Source organism: Erithacus rubecula, assembly GCF_903797595.1.
Source record: "Erithacus rubecula genome assembly, chromosome: 29".
Taxonomy (NCBI): domain Eukaryota; kingdom Metazoa; phylum Chordata; class Aves; order Passeriformes; family Muscicapidae; genus Erithacus; species Erithacus rubecula.
Window position 1 is genome coordinate 2,657,454 of NC_136681.1, and position 27,131 is coordinate 2,684,584.

A 27,131-nucleotide genomic window follows, 5' to 3' on the forward strand; every position below is an offset into this window, starting at 1 on the left:
CCCCAAACTCTTAAAGCCTTGAATCACAACGATTTATCACCCATCAGGGAGCTGCATAAAATGTATTTTCCTTCAGAGTGACTATTCTCATTAAAAAAACTAATTTAAAAAGAAAAAAAAAAAAAAAAAAGACAATTAAGAATGTTATTTAAAAACCTACACTCCAGCCCAACTTTACAAAGATCCTTAAACCTAAAAAAGCCTGACCCCCAAAAAATTAATGCCACCTGCAAGCTGTAAATATATGCATTATTTAATTTTTTCCCCCCCCCCCCCCAACTATTTTCTTTGGCTGTTACATCCAGCTGAACAAGGCCTAAAAATTGTCAAACTAAATTCTTGTTTAAGAGTGGAGCTCTAACTCCTGCCAGTTTGAGTGCAGCACACAGCCAGGTTTAGGGAATACATTTTATTTATCTTGGCTGCAGCTCGGGGGTGGAACATTTTCCATCCCATCCGAAGGCAGTCAAAAAGGGGTTGAAATATTGCACAATAAAAGCCATTCATTATATCTGTCTGCTCTGCCTTCCAAAAACAGAGCTGCCTGACCAGCCCCAAATCTGGGCAGGGGGCAGGAAGATGGGAGTCAAGGGGTCACTGGAAATAACCCAAGACTAACACTAAGCCTGGCTTAGGGAATCTGTTCCATGCCCCCACTCTCAGAGCACACAGGTTTTACTTTCCCCCCATCCCCAGCCTGGTTAAAGTAGTTAATTGCTCTGTTCTGCACAATTTACAGGAGTTAATTACTAAACTAATACATTAGGCTGCTTGTCCCCCAGTCACAGCCCAGCTCCACTGGGACACAGGGAAATTGGACCTCGCTTTGCCTTAACACATTTTGATTTTACCTCCTCACTTTAAAGCCAGGCTGAAGGAATACCCCATTATTTTTTATTTATTTCTAATGCTCACCTACCTGTTGGCAGCTGGAAAATGCAATTTCTTCCCCTGCCTGTTGGTGTTCTGTGTGTTGAAGCCATCCCTGCCATTCTTTTTCAATTTCCTCCTTTCTCCATCTCCACAGATCTCACAGTCCTTTGCTGTTTGCTTCTCCCTGGTCATCACTAAAGTCTCTCCAGGTCTAAAAGTGAGAGGATTCACAGTGAGGAAGAGCCAAGAACAAACTTTCTAAATATTTCTGAACAGCAGCTTGATGGGATGAACCCTCAATAGTGACATTTCCAGGCAGCACTCAGGGGTTTCAGCATCTTCTGTTGTTTATTAGTCAGGAGAAAGTAGAGAAAAAATCAGCTGAAAATCAGATTTATTTACAATTATTTTAAAGGGAAATAAATAAAAATAGCATATCCTTGTTCATGTTATTTTTAATATATATATAGTTTATATATAATTCTTGTTATTTTTCCCCCTGCTTATCAGGATGAGAAAATGATTACTGCTTTAATTTTTATTAACTCATATGGGAGAAATTTGGTCATCTCATCCTCACTTTTATAACTTAGGTGCACCTTAATTAAGGCAAAATATTGGCATAAAACAATTCCTGGGAAACATTAACACTTTCCCTTGCAAACCTCCTGGAGAATTCAGGGATAAGAATTATTCTTTGTACCTCGAGCAAAGCGAAGCAGAGACTTTTCCAACTATGAAACAGCTGCCAGATCTCCAGCTCTGAAAAAATCTCTCAACACTGCATTTCACAAAAGTGATGTGTAATTACTCTTACTTATTAACAACATCATAATTACAGAGCTGCAAAACAATCAGCTTTTCCAGGCCCCAATCAGAATTTTGTGGTGAGCTGCTAAATGTGATTTTTCACCAATCCCCACCCTGGGCTGGCTTGTACCTGCTGGAAATCATTTAAAGTCCATATAAATTAAAGCAGGGAAGTGTTTTTAAACATGAATTTATCTTTATAAAGATAAAATTCCTCTGTGGAAGAGGAAGGGCCATGGATTTTAGGTACCACTATAACATGTGGTCTGAGCTGGAGCTCAGCACATAAAAAAATGGGAGAAAATCACTGGAATTCAGAATCCAACTGATCAAGTCTCTGCTGTCCCACAGGCTGATTTCATTTCCTGCTCCAGGGATGCTGCTGGCACAGGGAGAGGGAGCTGCTGCTGATTCCCAGGGAAATGTGGATTTTGGAAAAGCAGAGGTGACAGTGGGATAACTGCTGTTCCCACCCCTGTGACACCACAGCTCCAGGTGACATCTGGATGCTGCACAAGGAGCTCTCCCAAACTCCAGTTCCCCCAGCTCCACCATGATTCCATCCCAGCTCTGGAGTGCTCCAGCAATCTCCAAAATCAGCAAACACAGCCAGAGCCTCCTGAGGCCATCCCAGCCTCTCCCCAGCCCAGGAAGGATCATCTGTCATTCCTGACAGATATTTGTTTAATCTGCCCCAGTGATGGAGATTCCACACTTCCCCAGGCCCTCTGCTTCCCTGCCTGGTCATCAGTGAGAACTTTTCCTTAATGTTTAACAGAGATTTTCCTCTGGTTTAAACACATTTCTTGTCCTTCTGAGTGAAGATATGGAGAAGAGATTATTGCCTCCCACCTCTGCACAGTTGAAGAGTTGTTCAACCCCTCTCCAGATTAAGGAGACAAAATATTTTGAGGATGAATTCTATCCAGAGAATGAGAAAAGGAATTAAAATGCAAGAAATGCAACCATTTCTTGTAGGTTTCAGCACCCACAAATGATTCTTAACACTCCTTTTCCAGCCAGGAGGAAAATCTAAGCCTCTTCCTCCAGGAGAATTTTTGGATTTCTATTTCAGTCTGATATTCAGGGTGTGACAGCCCCAGTGTCACCCAGACAGCTCAAGCACAAAGAGATTTCCACAGAAAACTCCCACCTGGTTCCAGCCCATCATCATTTCACTCCTCCAGTTCAATTCCAGTTGCTGCTTTGTTTTGAACAGCAAAAGGAGCAGCTATTTTTACTAATTTACTGATTATTTTGAGCTGTACATTTTAACCTCAGCCAGCCTCTCAGATTTTTGTCCATTATATCCTTTCCCAGGTTCCTTCCAAGCAGAAATCTCAGGCCAGGCTGCCCTCTCCTGGCAGCCAAGCACAGCAACCAACCCAAAACTTAACCCCAACAGCAAATCCCCAAATCAAACATTGAGGCAACTGTTTTTAAGAGGGATTTAAGACAGGAGATGTGGCACTGGGGGATGTGGTTTATGAACTCTGATCTTAAAGCTTTTTCCAAGCCCAATGATTCTGTAACTCAAACACCACTTAAACAGTGCAGTTTCTTTCAAGTTGTTTAAGGAATTCTTGTCTTGGGAGAAGGAAATATAAAAATCCAAGTGCTCTGGTTGTTTTCAAGCTCTATAAAAGCAGTCAAGTACAGCAAGGATTTTATCCCACATCACTCCTGGTGCAAAGCAGGTCACAGAGGGGACTGTGGAAGACACAAAACCATTTCCTGCAGCTGGCACAGGCCAGGATGGGAAATGGAAGCAGCAGCAGAGTTTGGAGCACCTGGCTGGGGTTATTTTCCACACCTGCAGCTCTCACTCTTTGTTCCATTGGTGCAAGAAGCAAAGTGCAAACAGGGGATGGACTCAGCACACACAGGGCTGGAAATGAAGCAGCCAATTCCATTTGTCAGATGAATTTGATACACAATAATTATTTAAAAGCTGGTTTTTTTTCCTTTAGTGACCACCCTTTACATCAGAGAATCATTCATGAACTCCACCTCTGCTCATGCCCAAAGCCTTTGCAAAAGATAAAAAGAGGGTCCCCACTTCCTCCTCTTCCCTTTCAAAAAGTGATTCCTTTATTTGTTGCAGACAATCTCTTTTTAGTGTATTTATCCACTAAATATATGCAGATTTCAATAGCAATTTATAGGGAATGGCCAAACACATGGGAAACAAACCCTTGGAGCACTAAAGAGTTCCATGAAATCCTGGTTTAAGTCCTAAAAACAAACCCACATTTATCAGGGAGAAGAATTATTTTTTTTTATTCTCTTCATTACTTGCCATGACTGTACCAGATCAATGCTCTGAGCCAGTCAGCCACACACTTCAGATCTTCAAGCATTTTAGGCACCAAGACAAGGAAAATGAGCTCTAAGTTATCCAGAAAATGAGTAAGAAAGGAAGTGAGGAAATACAAAAAAGTTGGGAAAGAGAAGAAAAGCTCAAGCACAAGCTCTGAAAATCACCTTCACTTCAAAAAATCAGAGATGCCTGAAACATCTTGCAATCTCAGCTCAAGAGTTTCTGCTGCTTCTGAGTGTTTTTGGTTACTCCTGTCCTTCCCACAGGCAGAATTTGTGCTTCTCCTCCTCTGGGGGGGAGCCCAGGGCATTTCTGGAGCTGTGGCTTCACAAAGGCTCCTCCTCCTGCCCCTCCTGGCAGCAGCACAACTTTCATTCTCCTTCCCCAGGGCTGGCAGGAGGGGCAGGTTTTGCTCCCTGTGCTGAATATTCTCAGCTCCTGCCAGGATGGAGGTGCTGCTGCTGCTCCTCCTGGATTTTTGGGGCTGTTTGGGAGGCTCAGGGGGCAGCTGGATCCATGCCAGACCCTCTCTGGCTCCCCTGCTGAGCCTCATGCTGCGTCTCACCCTGAGCTGGGGGGTGTCCCCCTGCAGGGGCCCTGCCAGAGCTTCCTCCAGCCTGTAACTGCCAACAGCAGCAGCAGCCTCAGGAATTTCCAAATTTCCACCAGGAGGGAAGCAGAAGGCAGTGCTGTTTCTTCTTCTCCTCCTTGCTGCATCAGCTCTGAAAGAATCCTGGGGTCTCTGGGTGTCTTCCTGTTGGTCCAGAATTTCCAGCCCAGTTGGATTTTCTTGTAATTCCTCCTTTGCTTCTTTTTCACATGGAGTGTGTTTGCCTTGCTGGAAATGCTCAGGTGGATCAAAATCACCTTCTGCATCTGAAAGCTGGGGAGGATAAAGAAATCAAATGGAATTAATTATCACCTCATTAGGGGCAGGCACAACTCAAATTTTAATATTACAGACTCACTTCACACAGTTTGGATGATATGAAAATGCTCAATTTTCATCTTGACTTATTTCTTTTAAGAAAATTAGTTCCTTTTTTTCTTCCTCTATTTTTTATTCCAGAGCTGTCCAACTCTGAAGTCTGAAATCACTTCTTGCACAATCAATTCTGTGCCTTCAAATTCCAGCAACCAAAACTTTTTTTGGGAGATTATTTGGAAAAGCTCCCAGAAAATTCAACAGAAATTGTCTATTTAAGTATGATAATGAATTCTTATTATTTTTTTAAATACAGGCAAGAGGTAATCAATAAAAAAACTGGTTTCAAACAGCTGAATTGGCTCCTCTCACCATGTCCATGACAGGGAATCCTGCAGGCTGGATCTGTTTCAGTGTGAGGCCAAACTTAGATTTTTTTGGGAAGCAGAGAATGATCAGGATTGGAAGAGACAAAGATCATTTTATTCCAGCCCCAGGCTGCTCAGAGACTCAGCTGAGCTCTGAATGCCCAACAGCTCCTCCCAGGGATGGACATTGCAGGGATGGACATTTCATGGGATGCACATTACCAAGGATGCACATTCCCAGGGGTGCACAGTGCCCAGGGGTGCACACTCCCAGGGGTGCACACTCCCAGGGGTGCACACTCCCAGGGGTGCACAGTGCCCAGGGGTGCACATTCCCAGGGGTGCACACTCCCAGGGGTGCACATTCCCAAGGGTGCACATTCCCAGGGGTGCACAGTGCCCAGGGGTGCCCATGCACATTCCCAGGGGTGCACACTCCCAGGGGTGCACATTCCCAGGGGTGCACATTCCCAGGGGTGCACACTCCCAGGGGTGCCCATTCCCAGGGGTGCACATGCACATTCCCAGGGGTGCACACTCCCAGGGGTGCCCATTCCCAGGGGTGCACATGCACATTCCCAGGGGTGCCCATTCCCAGGGGTGCACATTCCCAGGGGTGCACATTCCCAGGGGTGCACATGCACATTCCCAGGGGTGCCCATTCCCAGGGGTGCACACTCCCAGGGGTGCCCATTCCCAGGGGTGCCCATTCCCAGGGGTGCACACTCCCAGGGGTGCCCATTCCCAGGGGTGCACATTCCCAGGGGTGCCCATTCCCAGGGGTGCACATGCACATTCCCAGGGGTGCACACTCCCAGGGGTGCCCATTCCCAGGGGTGCACATTCCCAGGGGTGCCCATTCCCAGGGGTGCACACTCCCAGGGGTGCACATTCCCAGGGGTGCACACTCCCAGGGGTGCACATGCACATTCCCATGGGTGCCCATTCCCAGGGGTGCACATTCCCAGGGGTGCCCATTCCCAGGGGTGCACACTCCCAGGGGTGCACATTCCCAGGGGTGCACATTCCCAGGGGTGCCCATTCCCAGGGGTGCACATTCCCAGGGGTGCCCATTCCCAGGGGTGCACGTGCACACTCCCAGGGGTTGCCCATTCCCAGGGGTGCCCATTCCCAGGGGTGCACGTGCACACTCCCAGGGGTGCACATGCACATTCCCAGGGGTGCACATTCCCAGGGGTGCACAGTGCCCAGGGGTGCCCATTCCCAGGGGTGCCCATTCCCAGGGGTGCCCATTCCCAGGGGTGCCCATTCCCAGGGGTGCACACTCCCATGGGTGCACAGTGCCCAGGGGTGCACATGCACATTCCCAGGGGTGCACACTCCCAGGGGTGCACATTCCCAGGGGTGCCCATTCCCAGGGGTGCCCATTCCCAGGGGTGCCCATTCCCAGGGGTGCACATTCCCAAGGGTGCACATTCCCAGGGGTGCACATTCCCAGGGGTGCCCATTCCCAGGGGTGCCCATTCCCATGGGTGCACATTCCCAGGGGTGCCCATTCCCAGGGGTGCACATTCCCAAGGGTGCACATTCCCAGGGGTGCACACTCCCAGGGGTGCACATTCCCAGGGGTGCACATTCCCAGGGGTGCCCATTCCCAGGGGTGCACACTCCCAGGGGTGCCCATTCCCAGGGGTGCACATTCCCAGGGGTGCACAGTGCCCAGGGGTGCACAGTGCCCAGGGGTGCACAGTGCCCAGGGGTGCACATTCCCAAGGGTGCACATTCCCAGGGGTGCCCATTCCCAGGGGTGCACATTCCCAGGGGTGCCCATTCCCAGGGGTGCACAGTGCCCAGGGGTGCACAGTCCCAGGGGTGCACACTCCCAGGGTTGCACACTCCCAGGGGTGCACACTCCCAGGGGTGCACATTCCCAGGGGTGCACACTCCCAGGGGTGCACACTCCCAGGGGTGCCCATTCCCATGGGTGCACATTCCCAGGGGTGCACATTCCCAGGGGTGCACAGTCCCAGGGGTGCACAGTCCCAGGGGTGCACATTCCCAGGGGTGCACATTCCCAGGGGTGCACACTCCCAGGGGTGCCCATTCCCAGGGGTGCACACTCCCAGGGGTGCCCATTCCCAGGGGTGCACACTCCCAGGGGTGCACACTCCCAGGGGTGCACATTCCCAGGGGTGCACATTCCCAGGGGTGCACATTCCCAGGGGTGCACACTCCCAGGGGTGCACACTCCCAGGGGTGCACATTCCCAGGGGTGCACATTCCCAGGGGTGCACATTCCCAGGGGTGCACACTCCCAGGGGTGCACACTCCCAGGGGTGCCCATTCCCAGGGGTGCCCATTCCCATGGGTGCACATTCCCAGGGGTGCCCATTCCCAGGGGTGCCCATTCCCATGGGTGCACATTCCCAGGGGTGCACATTCCCAGGGGTGCACATTCCCAGGGGTGCAGATTCCCAGGGGTGCACATTCCCATGGGTGCACATTCCCAGGGGTGCACACTCCCAAGGGTGCACACTCCCAGGGGTGCCCATTCCCAGGGGTGCACATGCACACTCCCAAGGGTGCACACTCCCAGGGGTGCCCATTCCCAGGGGTGCACATTCCCATGGGTGCACACTCCCAGGGGTGCACATTCCCAGGGGTGCACATTCCCATGGGTGCACACTCCCAGGGGTGCACACTCCCATGGGTGCACATTCCCAGGGGTGCCCATTCCCAGGGGTGCACATTCCCAGGGGTGCCCATTCCCAGGGGTGCACACTCCCAGGGGTGCACACTCCCAGGGGTGCCCATTCCCAGGGGTGCACACTCCCCAGGGCAGTGTTTCCCCTCCCAGCCCAGCTGTGCTCCAGCTGTGCTCCAGCTGTGCTCCAGCTGTGCTCCAGCTGTGCAGTTACCTCAGCAGCAGCCTCCAGCCTTTCTGGCAGCTCAGTCTCTGCATCCTCTGGGCCCCCTCCAGCCTGGGGCTCAGCCCCACCCCCACCTGCTCCCCCTGAAGGACAGCAAGCATTAATTAGTTAATTGGGCTAAAAATCATCTGGCTACTACAAGAAAAGCTTTGTGCTATTTTACTTCTCATGTCAGTTTTTATTACATTTTTTTTCCTTACTTAAATATATTTTTTTTCTCTTATTTACACACTTTTTTCCTTACTTGCACACACTTTTTTCTTACTTACATTTTTCCCTTATACACACTTTTTCCTCTCTTACTTACACACTTTTTCTCCTCTTTCTTGCACACATTTTTTTACTTATTCACCTATATAAAAATAATCTTCTAAACAGATAAAGAGTGAGGAACAAACCCAACAGAAAATTCTGCACATCCCTTAACTCTTCATGCCCAACTCAGCAGATTTAAGATGATGAAAATAGCAACACCCAAATTAAAAGAAGTGGATTTTTGGTCAGATTTATACTGGAGTCCAACAAAAATTGCATTTATCAGTTAATTATTAAGCATTATTAATTGATTAGATCTTGCAGACTCTGTACAGAAGTAATTAAAAGTAAAAAAAAAAAATTTTTTTTTGAAATAAAGGAACAAAGAGCAAACTAAAATCCAAATTACCTGTAAGAAGTGGTGAGTTTGGAGAGGAGACAGAAGAGAAAACCTCTGGAATTTCAGGGATTGGGCTGAGAAGGGGTTTCTTAGAAGCCATTTCTCTTTCCCCATACAAAGGTTTCTTGACTTTTTTCTTTCTTCTTTTCCCAAAGCTTGGGTATTTTGCTTTCTGAAAAGATTGAGAAGGAAAATGATGAAATTTTCATCATCCTCTAGAATATTTTTCAAGAAATGATCCCATGACTGGATTTTGATGGGTGACAATTACTTCCCCTAATGGTTCCACTTTTGCCAGAATCATCTAAAAACTCAAAAAATAAATAGTTTTTTTCTAACATGGTTCTGCAAGGTAAAGGAAGAACCACAAATTCATTTGTTGGCCCTCAAGTCTTGAAAAGTGACCCACAAATATTTCTCTCCCCAAAAAAATTCAACAGGAATTCAAGCCCTCAATGAGTAAAGAGGGATGAGGCAGAAAATGCAGGAAAAACAAGATGGGGATAAAAAAAAAAAAATATTGACAGCAACAAGAAGATGAAAATAATCCTGTAAGACACAGAGAGAGAGAAAGAAATAAAAATAATTTTTTAAAAAATAAAATCCAAGCAGAATTCAGCAACTGCAGTGGCTGGAACTCACCTTGGGCTTTTTTTGTGGTTGGATTTTTCTGTCTCTGGATCTTGTTTTTTCTTGGATTTTCAGTGTTTGTGTCACCACAGCTGCTCCCCTCAGTGTCCCCTGCCAGGTCCTTGCCCTGCTGAAAACAAGTTTTGGGGTGGTTGGGAGGCACAAAAAAAAAATGGAATTAATTAATCACCTCATTAGGGGCAGGCACAACAGGAAATTCAATATTAGACTCACTTCACACAGTTTGGATGATATGAAAATATTCCATTTTCAACTTATTTAACAAAATTAATTTTTTTCTTCTTCTATTTTTTATTCCAGAGCTGTCCAAAAATCATTTCTTGTACAATCAATTCTGTGCTTTCAAATTCCAGTAACTAAAACTTTTTTTGTCAGATTATTTGGAAAAGCTCCCAGAAAATTCAATAGAAATTGTCAATTTAAGTATCAGGCTGCATTTTTAATAACTGTAAAATCATTTTTCATTGAAAAAAATCTCATTTCCTCAAGGCACTAACAGGAGGTATTTCCATATAGCTGGATATAGATAATTCTTATACCTGAGTTTGGAAAAAAAACTTTTTTTTTATGCATCAAGAGGGATAAAAGAGAACAATTCTGGCTGAAGGAGTTAAAAAAAACCCAAATTTTATCACTAAGGAAACTCACCTTCCTCTTAGTAGAAAAAGGAGTTATTGTGTCAGGTTTGTCAGTCTCTGTTAATATAAAAGAAATAAAAATAAAGATTTTTAATCAGTTTCAATGCAAAAAAATTACTTTAAACAGTAAAATGTTCAAAGAAAAAAATCAGAAATGTCAATAACTTAAATAAACAGGTAAACACTGCAAGGAGCTTCAGAAGAAAACTTCAATTAAATGCCAATTTTTGCACAGTTGAAATATTTGTGTTAAACAATTTCAAAATTGAGAGATTATCTCCCTGTATTAAAAAATACCAACAGAAAAAGAAACCAAAAGCTTCAAATCTCAATTTTCAGGCACAAAAAGTTTCATTATCTACTGATAAAAGCAAAGTTGGGGTTACCTTCTGTATTTTCAACAGCAGCAGCAGAACTTTCCAGGAATTCTGGGAGAGGCTCAACATTTTCCTTTAATAAAAATAATGACATTTTTTAGGAATAAATGACAGGTATTTGTTCATCAGTGTTTGTAGAGAAATTGGTTTTAATTTGGTGTCTTGAAGAAAACTCCTTTACTCTGTGTGGCAAAAAGAAACTTAGCAGCAAAATGTAAAAAAAAAAAAAATAAAAGGGAAGGGAAAAAGATGTCAAGGTTCAGAAAGTTAAAAGCTGAAACTCAGCTGAGCCCAAGAAAATACTAAATTCAATAATTGGCAATTCTCAGGGGATAAAGAACAACAAACTCACCTCATTCCAATCTAAATCCAAGAATGGAAAATACATAGGGAAAAAAGAACAAACTCAGCTCATCCCAATCAAAATCCAAGAATTCACAGAAATTAAAGAACAACAAACTCAGCTCATCCCAATCAAAAAATCAAAGAATTGACAATTCTCAGGGAACAGAGAACAAACTCACCTCATCCCAGCCCAAATCCAGAATTGAAAATTCTCAGGGAATAAAGGACACACTCACCTGATCCCAGCCCAAATCCAAGAACTGAGAATTCCCAGGGAATAAAGGACACACTCACCTGATCCCAGCCCAAATCCAAGAATTGACAATTCTCAGGGAATAAAGGACACACTCACCTCATCCCAGCCCAAATCCAGGACTGACAATTCATAAAGAATAAAGGACACACTCACCTGATCCCAGCCCAAATCCAAGAATTGACAATTCATAAAGAATAAAGGACACACTCACCTGATCCCAGCCCAAACCCAAGAATTGACAATTTTCTGGGAATAAAGGACAAACTCACCTGATCCCAGCCCAAATCCAAGAACTGAGAATTCCCAGGGAATAAAGGACACACTCACCTGATCCCAGCCCAAATCCAAGAATTGAGAATTCCAAGGGAATAAAGGACACACTCACCTGATCCCAGCCCAAATCCAAGAACTGAGAATTCCCAGGGAATAAAGGACACACTCACCTGATCCCAGCCCAAATCCAAGAATTGACAATTCCCAGGGAATAAAGGACACACTCACCTCATCCCAGCCCAAATCCAGGACTGACAATTCATAAAGAATAAAGGACAAACTCACCTGATCCCAGCCCAAATCCAGGACTGACAATTCATAAAGAATAAAGGACACACTCACCTGATCCCAGCCCAAATCCAGGACTGGCAGAGGCTGCTCAGGCAGTCCCAGCCTGGCCCAGGGGCTCTGCCCTGGGGAGGCTCCTCTGTGCAGGGGGGTGTTGGCAGGAAGGCTCTGGTCAAAGATTTCAGGGCTCAGAACTTCCCCAAAAGTCACTTTTTTCTTCTTTGGTGTTTTGGAGCTCTGAGTGTCAGTTGGCTCTGTTGGAATAAAAGGAAATGAGCTGAGTGAAGGGGAAGTGGCTCAGAGAAGAGGATTTGTAAGAGATTTAAATGTTCTCCTAAAAATCATCACCCAAACAAATCAGCAAAACAACAATTTCACATGAGGTCAGCCAGGATTTTCACTCTGGATTTATGAAAAAATAACAAATACACTAAAAAGTACCACTTGCTCCCCAAGTTTCAATTAAAAAGTGTAAAACTCCTTAAAAAAAAAAAAACAGGTGTTTGATGCTTTCTCAAGTTTTCTTTTTTATAGACATTTTTTTTTAGCAATCTTTTTTCCATGTCATCAGCAGGATGCCACAAGGAGAACATTCAGTGATTTTAGTGATTAATATCAATAAATAGACTTAGCAAAGAGAAAAAACTTTATCATCCCACACAATACTTTATTTTTTAAAAAAGAAGTAAAGAAAGACAAAGGATTTTTTTTCTTACAAAGGGGAATCTGACCTGTTTGCAAATTTTCCAAGGTTTTTACACAATTGGAGATTGCAGCAGATTCATCTCCTCCTCTGCCAGTGGCACTCTTGGAGTATTCCTGTCAGATTGAAGGGATACAGAACAATAAATTTTAATTAAAATATTGCCCTCTAAGCATAATTTAATAATCAGTCCTTTTGTTTAACCAAACCTACTTGTTTGCTGCATGAAGAAAACTCAACATTGATTTCATGGGATGGTTTGGGTGATGAAGGAGTTGAAATTTTCCAGTGTCACCCCTGCCATGGCAGGGACATGTTTGGGGACCCAAACTGGTTTTGGGCACTGCCAGGGATCCAGGGGCAGCCACAGCTGCTCTGGGAATTCCATGAGTGATGATGGGATGGATTTAATAAACACAGAGAATCTCAGCCCATTTATTGGAGATTGATCATTGGCCAAGGAAATGAAGGGCTGAGGGTGTAACAAATCATTTTGTGTGTGCCTGGGAAATTCAAACACAAGAATCAAATGTTCAGAATGAATCACAGAGTGCTGTGATTAAAACCAAGCAGGATTAAATCACTCCCAAGCCACAATCAGACACCAAAGCACCTTCAGGCTGACCCTCAAACTCTGAACCCACCTTGGGGCTGTCCCTGAGCTCCCTGCCTGGGGTTTTCTTCAGGATGGATCTCAGCAGGGAGCTGCTGGGGTCACTCCTTGTCCCCAGAGGTGTCACAGGGCCTTGGCATCCCCCCAGCAGTGCCAGGTTTTCATCTCCCACATCCCTCCTTGTGCTGGGATCTGAGGCAGCATCACCCCTGGCACCTGCAGAGCAAGCAGAGCTGGGACATTCAAAGGAAAATTCACATTTTTTTAGCCCATAGATCCTGTGCAGAAACACCCCACAAAAATCCATCAGCCTGTACATTGCTGGTTTTGTACCCCAGGTACATAAAACATACAAAAAGAGGAGCATTAGATCAAGGAAAAGGTAAATTAAGTTTATACAGTGCCCTAAATTGTAGACAAGATGATAAATGTCAGCTGACAAATATCCCAGGATTTTTATTTCTTGAACAAAGATTGTAACAGTGCTGAATTCTCTTACCATGGCCTTTTTCCAGGATATCTCCAGGTAGAACAGTCTCCAAGGATTCAATAGGATTTTGCTGCTCATAAACCCATTCCTAAAAAAAAACCAAAAAAAAAAAAAGTTACAGGATTTTTACAGCAGCACAAACTATGTGGGATTTTAATCCCACAAAGATTTCAGAGTTTTCTCCATCATCCACTACTTCAACTGAATTTATTTTCCCAAAACACTCAGGGAAATGCTTAATTAATGAAATGCTTAGCAAGATTAGACATGACTAATGAAGAAATTCCATAATTTAATGTCATTTAGAGGTTTCTCCCCAGTTCAAAGCACCTTTGCAGCAGCAGGGTCAGTGACAGTCACAGGGGACAAGATGCTGCAGATCCTGAGTTCACTCCTGCTCTTCTTGTTGCCATTTTTGCTGAAATTTTCTTTTAAAGCAGCTCCTCTGTTGCCCAAGATGAAATTTTCATTCCACTGCTGCAGGTTTGGGTCTTTTTTAAAAGGTGCTTTGTCCTGAGCTGCATCAATTAAAAAGAAAACAGAATCCAAACAAACCACAAACTTCAGGTTTTTCAATGAATTCTCTTTTTGTGGTTCTTCATCAAGAGGTGCAAAAAGTCAAGTTATGTTCTAGGCAATTTTAGATCTATTTTGAAAATAACATTTCCAACCTTCAAAACAAAACAAGTGATTTTTTTCATATAAATGTTATTAAGAACAGCAATAACAGAATTAAAATGAAAACCATTCTCATGAATGCTCACTGAAAAATCCAGCAAAGAGTACAAATCTACTAAGGAAAGAATCCCAAAAATAGAAATTTTCAGAGAAACTATGAATCAGGGTGCATTTAGAGAGTTTAAACCAAGCACAAACACCTCTGTCAAGCTTTATGAAGGAAGGTTATTTTGTTTTAGGATAAATATTTCTAATTTTGCTCTTTTATCCTAAAGAGAAGAGCTGATATTTAAGGCAAAGGTATTTAATTAACTTACAAGAAGCTTCTTTTCCCAGGTGTGAGGGTCCAGACTCCCCCTCAGATTCTTGCAGGGATTCAAATGAAGCTTGGAAAGCATCAATTTTGTCCTTGAGTGACCTCACACGTGCAGGTTGGAAAGGACTGATCTGCCAAAAAAAAATCAACCCCATCAGGTTTCCTCCCTCACCATTTCAACTTTCATCTTGTGCATTTACACTTGGATATAAAATATAAAGAATCCAGAATTTAATCTGGCTGCAAATGGGAAAAAAAAAAGGAATTTTACTCAGATATTTTATATTTTATTGCATTTAATCTGTTCCTCTAGAATTTACTTTTTCTGACAGCCCAGAATAGTTCAAGTTATGAACAAATCTGATCAATCAAATCACTCATGCATGAAATGAACTTCACTTGGAACCAGCAACATTTTAATTACCCAAAAAACCAAGTGCAGCAAAGCAACAAAAAATGAAAATTTATCAACAAGCTCAACATGGAGAAGAAATTCCAGCCAAGTTTAACCAAAACCTGGAACATTCTGAATTAAGGGACAGCAGCAAATTAATGTCATTGTTGTTATTATCCCAAACCTTCTCCCAGCTCCAGCTGGGAATTCCAGCAGAATTCCCAATTCCAGAGAATTTGGGAATTTTCTTTCACCTGGGTGAAAGTTTCCCTCTGCCTGCTGCTCCTCTGCTGGGCCAGGTACTGGATCAGGGAATTGTTTTCTGGTGATCCCCTCAAGCCAATGGTTGATCTTCTCCTAAATTTGAGTGATTTTGGGGAAGCACCTGAAAAAAGGATAAGAGAAGAGGTTAAAAAAAAAAAAAAAGCACAAAACTACAAAAATATTTTGTAGTACCTAAAGCTTTAAAATGGTAAATTTAAATTTTTTTTAAGGTTGATTAATGCTGTTTATTCTGATACAAAATTACCTGCTCAGCCCTAGAAACATCCCTGAGCAAATCAAATTAAATGCTTAAAAGCAAATTAGCACAAACCAAGTTTGCCTTTTAGCTTTTCAATTTGCAGGATTTGTTCTTGCAATTGTGGAACTCAAGACACTTCATTTATTGAAAATAAACACAGAGTATTTATCTGTAGGATATCTGTACAGTTAAATTAAGGACAGAGGAATATTGAGATATTGCAGAATGTGTTTCTGGGCACATCAAAACTCTGATTAATCTGCTGTAAATTAAAGCCTTTGGACTAAAACTGAAGAAGCTCCTGAGAGAAGGACAAAAGTCATTTATCAGCCCAGCCTCACCTGTGGGTTTTTTGCCAAAATTTTCCTGAGGGATCCCAAACTCTGCACTTATCACAGCAGCAAAATCAGCTTTGTTCCTCTCTTCAGACAGCCCAAAATCAGCTTTTCCTTCCACTTTGTCCCTCTCAGGAGTGGTGAAATCATTTCCCAAGGGAGCAGCTGAGCTGCTGGAAAAATCCTTCTTTTTGTGCAAAGGGGTTTCACTGAGCACATCCCCCCTGAGCACCCCAAAACTGCTCCCACCAACCCCCAAATTCTGGTTTTTGGGGTATTTCGGGGCATGTTTTGGTGGTTGATGGTTCTCATCAGTGAAATTCTCCTTTTTGGATGGTCTGATGATTTTGGATTTGGTCAATTTGAAGCTTTTCTGTTCTCTTGAGGCTTTTTCATTCTGATCAGGACAGTCACTCTCATTTTCTTTAATTTTCAGAGGAGTTTGAGGTCCTCTGAGCATTTTTTGGGGACTTATTTGAAGGAACATTCACTCAGCATTTGCTCCTGTAATTATAGATTCATATAAAAAAGAAAAAAAAATATATTATTACTTGCTAAGAGCAAGAGCTCACTACCACACTCAAACTTCTCCCAAATCCACATTTTTTTTTCCTGGACAAGGTGTTTAACAGTGGGGTGGGAAGGGAAATGACACAAAAGGTGGGAACCAGAAAGAAAAACACAGAGCAATAAAAACTTGTAATATTATTATTATTTCTATTAATATTATTATTAACCAGTGTTTTGCATTATAAACACACACAGGAGTGGCTCAGGGTAAGGAGGCACCAGGCTGTGATTTCACACTGTCAAACCTCACAAAAATATAAAATATGTGAATAAAAGGCATCAACCACAATCACACTGCTTTGCTCCAAATGTCACAATAAACATCAGCAGTTTAATACCACTTTTAATATCATTAATTAGTAGCAGCAGGAAGAAAAGACAAATCTTGGAAAGAAATCCGAGGAAGAAACAACACTATTTTTAAACACCATCAGCTTTTAAATAGAAACTTTCAAAGGCCAGTTACTTTGTAGTTAGTTTCTTGAAGTTAACAAGATACAACTCACGAGTCTGAAATTTCCCTTCTACAAATCCAGGCACATTTCACAAACAAAATTAACGAAATGAAACTGCTTCACTTGGACAGGGAAAAACACCCAAGTTGGTGTGAGGATCCCTTTGGGAACTCTCATTTCAGGTATTCCCGAGGCTTTTCAGGTGTGTGGATCCCTTTGGGGATCTCACCTTGGGTATCCCCGAGGGTTTCCAGGTGTGTGGATCCCTTTGGGGATCTCACCTTGGGTATCCCCGAGGGTTTCCAGGTGTGTGGATCCCTTTGGGGATCTCACCTTGGGTATCCCTGAGGGTTTCCAGGTGTGTGGATCCCTTTGGGGATCTCACCTTGGGTATTCCTGAGGGTTTCCAGGTGTGTGGATCCCTTTGGGGATCTCACCTTGGGTACCTCCAAAGGTTTCCAGGTGTGTGGATCCCTTTGGGGATCTCACCTTGGGTACCTCCAAAGGTTTCCAGGTGTGTGGATCCCTTTGGGGATCTCACCTTGGGTATTCCTGAGGGTTTTCAGGTGTGTGGATCCCTTTGGGGATCTCACCTTGGGTATCCCTGAGGGTTTTCAGGTGTGTGGATCCCTTTGGGGATCTCACCTTGGGTATTCCTGAGAGTTTCCAGGTGTGTGGATCCCTTTGGGGATCTCACCTTGGGTATCCCTGAGGGTTTCCAGGTGTGTGAATCCCTTTGGGGATCTCACCTTGGGTATCCCTGAGGGTTTCCAGGTGTGTGGATCCCTTTGGGGATCTCACCTTGGGTATTCCTGAGGGTTTCCAGGTGTGTGGATCCCTTTGGGGATCTCACCTTGGGTATCCCTGAGGGTTTCCAGGTGTGTGGATCCCTTTGGGGATCTCACCTTGGGTATCCCTGAGGGTTTCCAGGTGTGTGGATCCCTTTGGGCACTCTCACCCCACCGCACCCTCCCGCGTATCCCTCAGGGTTTCTCCGGCTCCCTCTGAGCGCTCTCACCCAGCCGCCCCCGAGCTCTCCCCCGGTGTGTGGCGCACCCTGGGCACTCTCACCCCGAAGGGTTTTCAGGGTACGTGGCTCCCTCTGAGGACTCTCACCCCGAGTTCTCCCCGTTCCCTGCCCAGCCGCCCTCACCTCAGCCCCGCGCCGGTCCCGCCTCACGCTTTCAAACCTCGCCCCGCCCTCGCGGATCCCTCCGCGCTCCTTCCCCTTCTCCCATCCCCAGCGCCCCCCGCAGCCACCCGCAGCCCGGGCAGCGGCGCAGGGAGGGTGGATCATGGGGGTGACCTCTCAGCGCTGCTCTGCCCCCGGGGCGCTCGGGGCTCGGCGGGGACAGAGGGGACTCTTTGAGCTGGCGGAGCGATCTCTGTCTCAGCACCTCTCGGAAATTAAAAAAATAAAAGCGATTAAATGAATTCATTCAACGGCCCGCGCGCACGTGATGGGCGGCAACCAATCAGAGCGGGTTTATGCAAATATAGGCGCTTATTCAGACAGCGATTGGCTGCCTCTCTGTCATAGCCCCGCCTCCTCGCTGCCCATTGGGCGGACACCCTGAACAGCGCGGCGCTGATTGGCTGAATGACCTGCCCGTCAGCGCCCGCCCCTTCCGGGTGTCGGCGCGGCGGCGGGCGCAGCATGAGGCGGGTGACGCTGTTCGTCAACGGCAGCGCCCGCAACGGGAAGGTGAGGCCGCACCGGGGCCGCACCGGGGCCGCACCCGCTCCCCGCGGGGCCCTGCCCTCCCGCAGCCTCCCGGGCCTCTGCCGGAGCGCAGCGGGGCTCGGGCTTCCCCCTCACGAATCGCGACAGGCGGCGATTTGCCGCGGGTGGAGGCGCTCGGTGCCTTTAGGGAGTCGCGTCCGGTTGTGTCAGGCTGCGGGATGAGGGCTTGGCGGGGGAGACTCACCCTGCGTGAGGGTACTCTGGGAATAATTATTTAACTTTTTAAAACCTCGCTAAAACCGTCTCGAGACTGAAAATAGTGATTTTTAGGCCCAACCAGTGCTTGTCCAGCCGGGGACAGTCCGGGATGTTCGCATCCGCACTTTGAGTGCACAGGTTGCCGTGACTGTGTTTAATGTCTAATTCTATTTAATGTCTAATTGTATTTAATATCTAATTCTATTTAGTATCTAATTCTATTAATTCTGGCCGTGATGTCGCTATTTCCACCCAGGAGTTGCATTTCTGCTAAATCTTTCCGTGATCCTGATTTTCCCATCCCCATTCCCGGTGCAGGCAGTTCTTTAGTCCTTTAATCCTTTGCTTTTAAGGAGGGAAGCACACGTGGAACAGAACAAGTTACAATATTTCTTTACAAAAAATAAAAAAACTGAGTTACATTCTTACAACACCCATTTTGCTGGGATCTGTGCAGAGTTTTTGCTCTTTTCCTTCGGTTTTTTGATCACGATCCGAATGGATTTTGCTGATAAATCTGAAGTGGCAGAACTTTTTGGAGTTGCCTGTTTGTTTTTGTTTTTTTTTGTTTTATTCACAGCCTCCTCCCTTGTCTCCTTTCCCAGGTCGTGGCTGTGTATGGGACTCTCTCAGATTTGCTCTCTGTGGCCAGCAACAAGCTCGGGATAAAAGCCACCAGCGTTTACAACGGCAAAGGGGGACTCATTGATGATATTGCTTTAATTAGGTGAGAATCAGCCAAGAAAAGGCAAATTAGCATTGAGAGACTGAGCTGTTCATCCTCATTAATCAATGCCCCTAAAAGTGATAATTTCCATGCCCAAAAGTCCTTTTGTGTCTCTGAACTTCAAAGCTTTTATTGATTCAGAATTTGGTAGAAGCTGTGTTGGAGGATTTCTCACCTCCTGCTGTGTTCATTCCCTGGTAATGTTTGTGCCATGAAATCCCCACCAGGTTTTCTGTAAAAGAGACAAATTCTGTCACTGCTCTGGTTTCACATAATAATCCCAGATTGGGGAGAAAATCAAATATTTTGTAAGAATTAATTGATTACACAAGTGGTTTGTACCTGGCTGCTGCAGATGGACTGACTTCACCAGAGATTCTATTCCAATCCAGTAGAACCTGCAAAATACTGATAAAAATCACATCCAGAAGTTCCAGCTAATGGCCACTGGTCATAATTTACCAGAAAGTAATCAGAATTTCTACTGTCAATTAGATGAACAATAAATTCTAATTAACCTTCTTTTTCTCTTTCCTCTGCCCCCTCCTGTCTCAGGGATGATGATGTTTTGTTTGTCTGTGAAGGGGAGCCTTTCATTGGTGAGTTTGTGATTATTTTTATTTAATATATGACTTTTAATTTCAGAGAGTTTATTTTGCTTTCATAAAAAATTTAACTTTTATTTGGTGGTGTTTTCAGAAGATACCTCTTTGTAATTAAAGAATATTCACAATTTTTTTTTGCAGTAATTGCTTTGTTTCTTCTCTGCAGATCCTCAGACTGATGGGAGAGCTCAGGAGGAGCTGACAGGGTCTCACACAGACTGGTTGACTCTCAATGTGGGAGGCAGATATTTCACCACCACTCGGTAAAAAAACCTCAAAATCTTCATTTCAATAAGATAAAAACCTTAAAAAATAATTTACTATAAAGCAGGAGATCTTCTCCCGCAGGTTTTGCAAGAAATTAATTCTGAAACATTTACAGGGGAAGGGAAAGTAAAGTTGGGCTGCTTTTGTTTTCTAGGAGCACTTTGGTTAACAAAGAACCTGACAGTATGTTGGCACACATGTTCAAAGACAAAGGTGAGTATATTGAGATAAATTTTATTAAAAGCAATAAATGAGCAAACTAGGCAAAAGTCACTGTCAAGCTGAGGCTCTTGTTCATAAAGTAAAATACCCAAAGTATGTTAAAATACCAGAGCAGAACAGAGAATTATTATTTAATAACTTTATTTCTCTCTGTTAATCATCTCACCACCTAATGCTGATCATCTCACAAACTGCAAATGCAGCTCCCACCCATTGTGAGTAGTTTGGATCCTTATTTTATTTATTTGATTTGAGGTTTTCATCTGGTTGCATCTTCCTCAGTTGTGTCAGCAGAGCCAGTGAACAAAACCCTGCACGAGGCAGCCTTGGGGAGACAATCAGACTCAATTTTCAGTGCTGCTTTTATCCTAGCCATGATTCTTCTTTATGTGGTAAAAATTCAGTTATTCAGAGCAGGAACAAGTTCATTTTAAGCTGATATTTTTCCCCCCCCACCTCCTCTTTTCTTTCCTTCTTTCTCCAAACCACCTTCCCAAGTGGAATGTTTGCTATTCCAATCCCCTTTGGTAATGAAAAAAAAACTCTGAAAACTGAAGCAAATGCTCTTCTATCACTACATCAAAAGTAATTATATATATATATATGTTGTGGAAACAGATGCTTGGGGGAATAAGCAAGATCCTAGAGGAGCTTTCCTCATTGACCGCAGTCCTGAGTATTTTGAGCCCATTTTGAACTATTTGCGTCACGGACAGCTCATTGTAAATGATGGCATTAATTTGCTAGGTAGGTATTACCTGTCTGACATCTCCTCAATTATTCCTCCTTGGAATTCTAGCTTTGCCCTCAGGTGCCCGTGGTGAGGCCGGGGGAGCTTTGTGTGCTCATCCCCGTGGTTGGGAGTTTTCCTTTGGTGGATTTATTCTCAGCAGTGCAGCTCCATGTGCTTGCTTTAATGAGGATAGGTTGGTTATTTCTCTTTGGAGCATTAAAAATCCATACTGGATTAATACCTGCAATTCTGGAGTTGATCTCTTTAACCTAATGCTGCTGTTGGAAATGTTGTGTCTGAGTTATGTTTTTCCTTTTAGCTGCAAGCAAACTTTTTCCTCTCTAAACTTTTCCTCTCTGCCCAGTTACATCCAGTAGAGAATGTGTGTGTGTTCTCCAGTAAGGGGAGAGAAGGGTGCTGCTCTCTGGACCAGCAATTCCCTGCAATAACCAGCTCTGCTTTGTTTGTAGGGGTTTTGGAAGAAGCCAGGTTTTTTGGGATCGACTCCCTCATTGAACACCTGGAAGTTGCTATTAAGGTACCTTGCTGATTGTGTGCCTCAGGGGGTCACTCAGTAACTCAGTGCTGTTTGTGTGTCCCAGGAGGTCTCTCAGTAACTCAGTGCTGTTTGTGTGTCCCAGGGGGTCACTCAGTAACTCAGTGCTGTTGTGCTGTCCCCAGAATTCCCAGCCAGCTGAGGATCACTCTCCCATCTCTCGGAAGGAGTTTGTGCGATTCCTGCTGGCCACACCCACCAAGTCAGAGCTGCGTTGTCAGGTCAGGGGTCTCAGCTTTGTCCTTTCACCAAACTGCAGGAATTGCTTCCTAAACCCTTCTCATCCAGCCCTGCCCCTCTCACAGCTTAAAATCACAGCCTGTTTTAAGGAAATAGCCAGATCTTGAGAGCTTGGCATTTCTGTTTCATGGTGTTATGTGATAGGAGAAATGATCTTGTGAGTGTTTGTTTATACAGAACCATGGAATGGTTTGGAGTTGGAAGGGACTTTAAAGATCCTCCAATCCCACTCCTCCCATGGCAGGGACACCTTCTATGTCCCAGGCTGCTCCAACCTGGCCTTGGATGCTTCCAGGGATGGGGCAGCCAAAGCTCCTCTGGAAATTCCATCCCAGTCCCTCCCCACCCTCACAGGGAAGTAATTCATTAAAAACCCAAATTATCTATTTCTTCCCAACCTAAACCTCCTCTCTTGTCAGTTTAAACCCCTTCCCTCTTGTCCCTGTCACTCCAGGCCCTTCCCAATATCCCATCTAAAACTGATCCCCAAATCCATATGAAAATCCTTTCCCATCTTTTTATCAGCCCCTTTAATGTGCTGGCAGCGTTTCAGTCCATCTATTTATCTGGATAGATTTATACACACAACTTCCCAGCCATGATTCTTTGAATTCTTTTATGCCCAGACCTCCCCCTTCCCTTCTGTGACCATTTTGGGGCTGTTGACTGGTTTTTCCAGGGTCTGAATTTCAGTGGAGCCGACCTTTCCCGCCTGGATCTTCGCTACATCAACTTCAAGATGGCAAATCTGAGCCGCTGCAACCTGGCCCATGCCAACCTGTGCTGTGCCAACCTGGAGAGAGCTGACCTGTCTGGATCTGTGCTGGATGTAAGGATGCTGCACTCTGGGCATTGCATTTGTGTCCTGGTTTGGAGGACAGGTGTCTGCCAATAAAGACAGGAACTTCTCTTGGAAATGGAGAATGTAAACCCCCTAAATCCAAATTGTTATCATTTTGAAATTAAGGGGCTCTCAGGCAAAGATATGGGAATTAGGTGTAACAGTTCTTTACTAAGAAAATTAAAATAGAAATGCAGTATTACACAGAACAATCCCAAACCCTGCCAGAGTCAGAATCCAAGCTGACACAGTCAGTCAGTCAGGGTGGTGGCACAGTCCCATTCCATGGTGCTGCATCCTCCTGCAGGGGCAGATGTGGCTCAGCTGGAGCAGTGCTCCTGGAGAAGGTGCAGTTTCCTCTGAAGCTCCAGGGATGATGTGGAAGGGTCTGGTTTTCCTCTGGGATCCAGTGGGAAAGGCTGCTCTGCTGTTCCAAATCTCAGTTTTCATCTGGGTAGGAAATGTTTGGCTCCTTCCCTGGCTGGAGCATCTCCCAGTGGGATGATGGAATTTTATCAGCCATGCACTGGGAGTCAGTGACCATGAACAGGAGATATCTCCTGGAGGGAGGATGGGCTGTGGGAAGACAAAGATGATTGCCCAGCTGGTTTAAAGATGGCCCATTAGCAGATAATGTGTGCCAGGAGATCAGGGTCACTGCCACACCCAGTTTTTAACAATGGCCCATTAACAGGTGATACCTCCTGGATGAAGGGTGGGTCATGGGAAAGATAAAGATGATTGCCCAGCTGGTTTAAAGATGGCCCATTAGCAGATAATATGTGCCAGGAGATCAGGGGCACTGCCCCACCTGGTTTAACAGCTGGGGACAGAATCCACATTTCTGGCCACATCCTGTGTTGCAACCCAAGACAACTTGTCTCAAGAAACAGGAATTTGTTCAACAAAATGAGTTTTCCTGTGTTATCTATGATTGTTCCACTCCCTGTGCTTCCTCATACTGAGAGGTTGTGTTGGGGGTTGTGTTTTGGGGGTTCAGTTGCAATGCAGAATTTAAATCTGTGTTCTGCTTTTTGCTATTTTATCTTCACACCCTCACACCATCCTGTCTGTGCCAGTGTGCCAACCTGCAGGGGGTGAAGATGTTGTGTTCCAATGCAGAGGGAGCATCCCTCAAAGGCTGCAATTTTGAAGATCCATCAGGCCTTAAAGCTAATTTGGAAGGTGAGTTTTTGCCTGTTAATTATACCCTAGAAACAGCCCATTGCCTGTATACTCATGTGACAAAATTTCAGCTGTGTTTGTACAGTCCATGGGAAGAGCCACAACTTTGAGTTTGTTCTACCAAATAATCACAAAATTCCCAGCTCTGCCCAGTATACCCAGATCTTAGGAAGCATGACTTGGAGCTGCAGCATTTCTGGCTGATTTCCCCTCTGCAGCTGCAGCATTTCTGGCTGATTTCCTTGCTGCAGCTGCAGCATTTCTGGATGCTTTCCCTGCTGCAGAATTTCTGGCTGATTTCCCTGCTGCAGCTGCAGCATTTCTGGCTGATTTCCCCTCTGCAGCTGCAGCATTTCTGGCTGGTTTCCCTGCTGCAGCTGCAGCATTTCTGGCTGATTTCCCCTCTGCAGCTGCAGCATTTCTGGCTGATTTCCCTGCTGCAGCTGCAGCATTTCTGGCTGATTTCCCCTCTGCAGCTGCAGCATTTCTGGCTGATTTCCTTGCTGCAGCTGCAGCATTTCTGGCTGGTTTCCTTGCTGCAGCTGCAGCATTTCTGGCTGATTTCCCTGCTGCAGCTGCAGCATTTCTGGCTGGTTTCCTTGCTGCAGCTGCAGCATTTCTGGCTGATTTCCCCTCTGCAGTTGCAGCATTTCTGGCTGATTTCCCTGCTGCAGCTGCAGCATTTCTGGCTGATTTCCCCTCTGCAGTTGCAGCATTTCTGGCTGATTTCCCCTCTGTAGCTGCAGCATTTCTGGCTGATTTCCCCTCTGCAGCTGCAGCATTTCTTGCTGATTTCCTTGGTGCAGCTGCAGCATTTCTGGCTGATTTCCCCTCTGTAGCTGCAGCATTTCTGGCTGATTTCCCCTCTGCAGCTGCAGCATTTCTGGCTGATTTCCCTGCTGCAGCTGCAGCATTTCTGGCTGATTTCCCCTCTGCAGCTGCAGCATTTCTGGCTGATTTCCCTGCTGCAGCTGCAGCATTTCTGGCTGATTTCCCTGCTGCAGCTGCAGCATTTCTGGCTGATTTCCTTGCTGCAGCTGCAGCATTTCTGGCTGATTTCCCCTCTGCAGCTGCAGCATTTCTGGCTGATTTCCCTGCTGCAGCTGCAGCATTTCTGGCTGATTTCCCCGTTGCAGCTGCAGCATTTCTGGCTGATTTCCCTGCTGCAGCTGCAGCATTTCTGGCTGATTTCCTTGCTGCAACTGCAGCATTTCTGGCTGATTTCCTTGCTGCAGCTGCAGCATTTCTGGCTGATTTCCCCTCTGCAGCTGCAGCATTTCTGGCTGATTTCCTTGCTGCAGCTGCAGCATTTCTGGCTGATTTCCCCCCCTGTGGGGTGTTGCAGGTGCCAACCTGAAGGGTGTGGACATGGAGGGCAGCCAGATGACTGGGATCAACCTGCGAGTGGCCACACTGAAAAATGCCAAACTAAAAAACTGCAACCTCAGAGGAGCCACACTGGCAGGGACTGACCTGGAGGTGAGCTAGCTCTCATTTCCTATCCATTTATTGAAAAAAAATACATATGTGTACAAAAATATGGCAATTTGGGGCTTTGCTGGTTTTTTTCCAGCTGCAGAGTTGAATGGAGTTAAGGGAAATGGAGTTAAATTTCTGAACAGAGTTCTGTCTCTATTCAATTAATAGTAATTTTTATTTTCCCTTTCAGAATTGTGACCTGTCAGGTTGTGACCTACAAGAAGCAAATTTGAGAGGATCTAATGTGAAAGGAGCCATCTTTGAGGAGATGCTGACACCCCTGCACATGTCCCAGAGTGTCAGATAGGGGCCAGAACACACTGAAGAAAAAGGAATCCAAACATTCATCGTGATTTTCTTCACCTCCTCCCCTTCCTGAGTTCAAGTTATGGTTTTTAGCCACCTTACATTTGCAGTAGTGCCTAGGTAAACTCTTTTTGGATCACTTTTGGGGAGGGAATTTTTTGTTTTCAGAGGTACCAACAGAGAGTTTGTTACCTCAGTGAGCAGAGTGAGGAAGTGACCAGAGTGTGGCTGGTATGGGGGGGGAAAGGGTTCAATGGTTTCATTGTTTAGCATTGCCTCACTTTGGAATGCTTTTTAATTTATAAAGCACAATATATGCAATTCTATTTATTAAATCTGTAGCTGCAATATGAATAGAAAATGTTACTCCTGTACAGTAGCAACCAAGTTGAGGTTTACAGGTTTTTATTTCCAGTCTGTGTCTGTGCCAGGGGGGGCTCAGTGTCCCCAGGGGTGCTCAGGTCTCTGCTGGGGTGGAACATCCCTGCTCAGAAATTGGATGTGTTTAATTAATCCTCTCCAAATGAGTGTGGAGGTGCAGTGTCAGTCCCAGCTGGTGAGAACAATCCTGCTTTCACATTTCCTGCCCACTCCAGGCTGGAGTTCCTGCAGAGCTTTCACCCTTGGTGGTGAGTTGAGTGCAGAGCAGAGAGAGGCAGAGGGGCCCAGCTCCACCCTCCCCTCATCACCTCAGCAGCTGAATCTTGCCCTGTTTCCCCTCCATCTACTATGCAAAGACTCCCTCAAAGCTCCCTGCCTTTCATCATTTTCCCAGCTGCATCTCTATGGCTGGAAAATCATCTTAACCTGGGGCCAGGTGCCCTCCCAGCCCTGCTGGGCTTGTGCAGGAGGGCAGAGCACCCCTGGGGGTGGGTCAGGAGCTGCTTCCCTGCAGGATCCACACAGTTCTCAGCTCACACCAACCTTTATTTTACACACAATCAAAAAAGCACATGAAGATATACCAAAAAAAAAAAAAAAAAGTGAAAAAAGGTGCATCAAGAACTTACCTCAGATGCTTAAACCACCCCAAAGTTCAAACTAACCTTGAATTTAAGGAAAGCAAGCTGTTACTGTAGAAATAGAAAGGAGGAGTAAGAACCAGTGGATCCCAGCTGGAGTTCCACAGTTCTTCAGGGGTTTTTGTCTCTCCCTTGCAGTGCAATCTCTGTCATCTTGTTGTCTCAGTCGTTGTTACAAAAATGCTGCTTTGCCACCAGTCTGGGAGAATCAGTGGTGATGGTTTTTTTTTGAGGGGAGGAAATGCAGGATTCTCCCTCT

General features: G+C 45.3%; 2 protein-coding genes across 3 annotated transcripts; one reads left to right on the forward strand and one right to left on the reverse strand.

Moving 5' to 3' along the window:
• Nucleotides 1-4,167: 4,167 nt before the first annotated feature.
• On the reverse strand, nt 4,168-16,236 carry CDCA2 (cell division cycle associated 2). The gene is made up of 14 exons (XM_079328973.1): nt 15,729-16,236; nt 15,119-15,249; nt 14,472-14,601; nt 13,807-13,994; nt 13,468-13,564; nt 13,018-13,202; nt 12,402-12,489; nt 11,725-11,924; nt 10,518-10,581; nt 10,142-10,188; nt 9,552-9,602; nt 8,852-9,014; nt 8,176-8,270; nt 4,168-4,886 (listed from the first exon to the last, which is right to left on the reverse strand). Exons 1-14 carry the CDS (start codon nt 16,207-16,209, stop codon nt 4,170-4,172), a joined length of 2,637 nt encoding a protein of 878 aa, XP_079185099.1. The 5' UTR covers nt 16,210-16,236; the 3' UTR covers nt 4,168-4,169.
• A 2,050-nt stretch (nt 16,237-18,286) lies between these two features.
• On the forward strand, nt 18,287-26,185 carry KCTD9 (potassium channel tetramerization domain containing 9). 2 transcript variants are annotated; one of them, XM_079328930.1, is made up of 12 exons: nt 18,287-18,452; nt 19,295-19,416; nt 19,972-20,015; nt 20,188-20,284; nt 20,443-20,501; nt 21,129-21,257; nt 21,714-21,781; nt 21,925-22,020; nt 22,719-22,868; nt 23,960-24,065; nt 25,411-25,544; nt 25,735-26,185. In XM_079328930.1, exons 1-12 carry the CDS (start codon nt 18,348-18,350, stop codon nt 25,849-25,851), a joined length of 1,227 nt encoding a protein of 408 aa, XP_079185056.1. In that variant the 5' UTR covers nt 18,287-18,347; the 3' UTR covers nt 25,852-26,185. The 2 variants fall into 2 exon arrangements, with proteins under 2 accessions (XP_079185056.1, XP_079185057.1); XM_079328931.1 differs by lacking the exon at nt 21,129-21,257 and having other exon boundaries at nt 18,322-18,452.
• The last annotated feature ends 946 nt before the right edge of the window (nt 26,186-27,131 follow it).

Excerpts from the sequence above, each read along its gene's own strand:
- CDCA2 (XM_079328973.1), bottom strand. The coding sequence starts at position 16,209 with ATGTTCCTTCAAATAAGTCCCCAAAAAATGCTCAGAGGACCTCAAACT. Across the intron at positions 15,250-15,728 it reads TTTTGGCAAAAAACCCACAG|GTGCTTCCCCAAAATCACTC; the intron begins GTGAGGCTGGGC and ends TCCTTTTTTCAG. Across the intron at positions 13,203-13,467 it reads TGGTAAGAGAATTCAGCACT|GTGCCAGGGGTGATGCTGCC; the intron begins GTTACAATCTTT and ends CTTGCTCTGCAG.
- KCTD9 (XM_079328930.1), top strand. The coding sequence starts at position 18,348 with ATGACCTGCCCGTCAGCGCCCGCCCCTTCCGGGTGTCGGCGCGGCGGC. Across the intron at positions 19,417-19,971 it reads GATGATATTGCTTTAATTAG|GGATGATGATGTTTTGTTTG; the intron begins GTGAGAATCAGC and ends CTCCTGTCTCAG. Across the intron at positions 20,016-20,187 it reads TGAAGGGGAGCCTTTCATTG|ATCCTCAGACTGATGGGAGA; the intron begins GTGAGTTTGTGA and ends TCTTCTCTGCAG.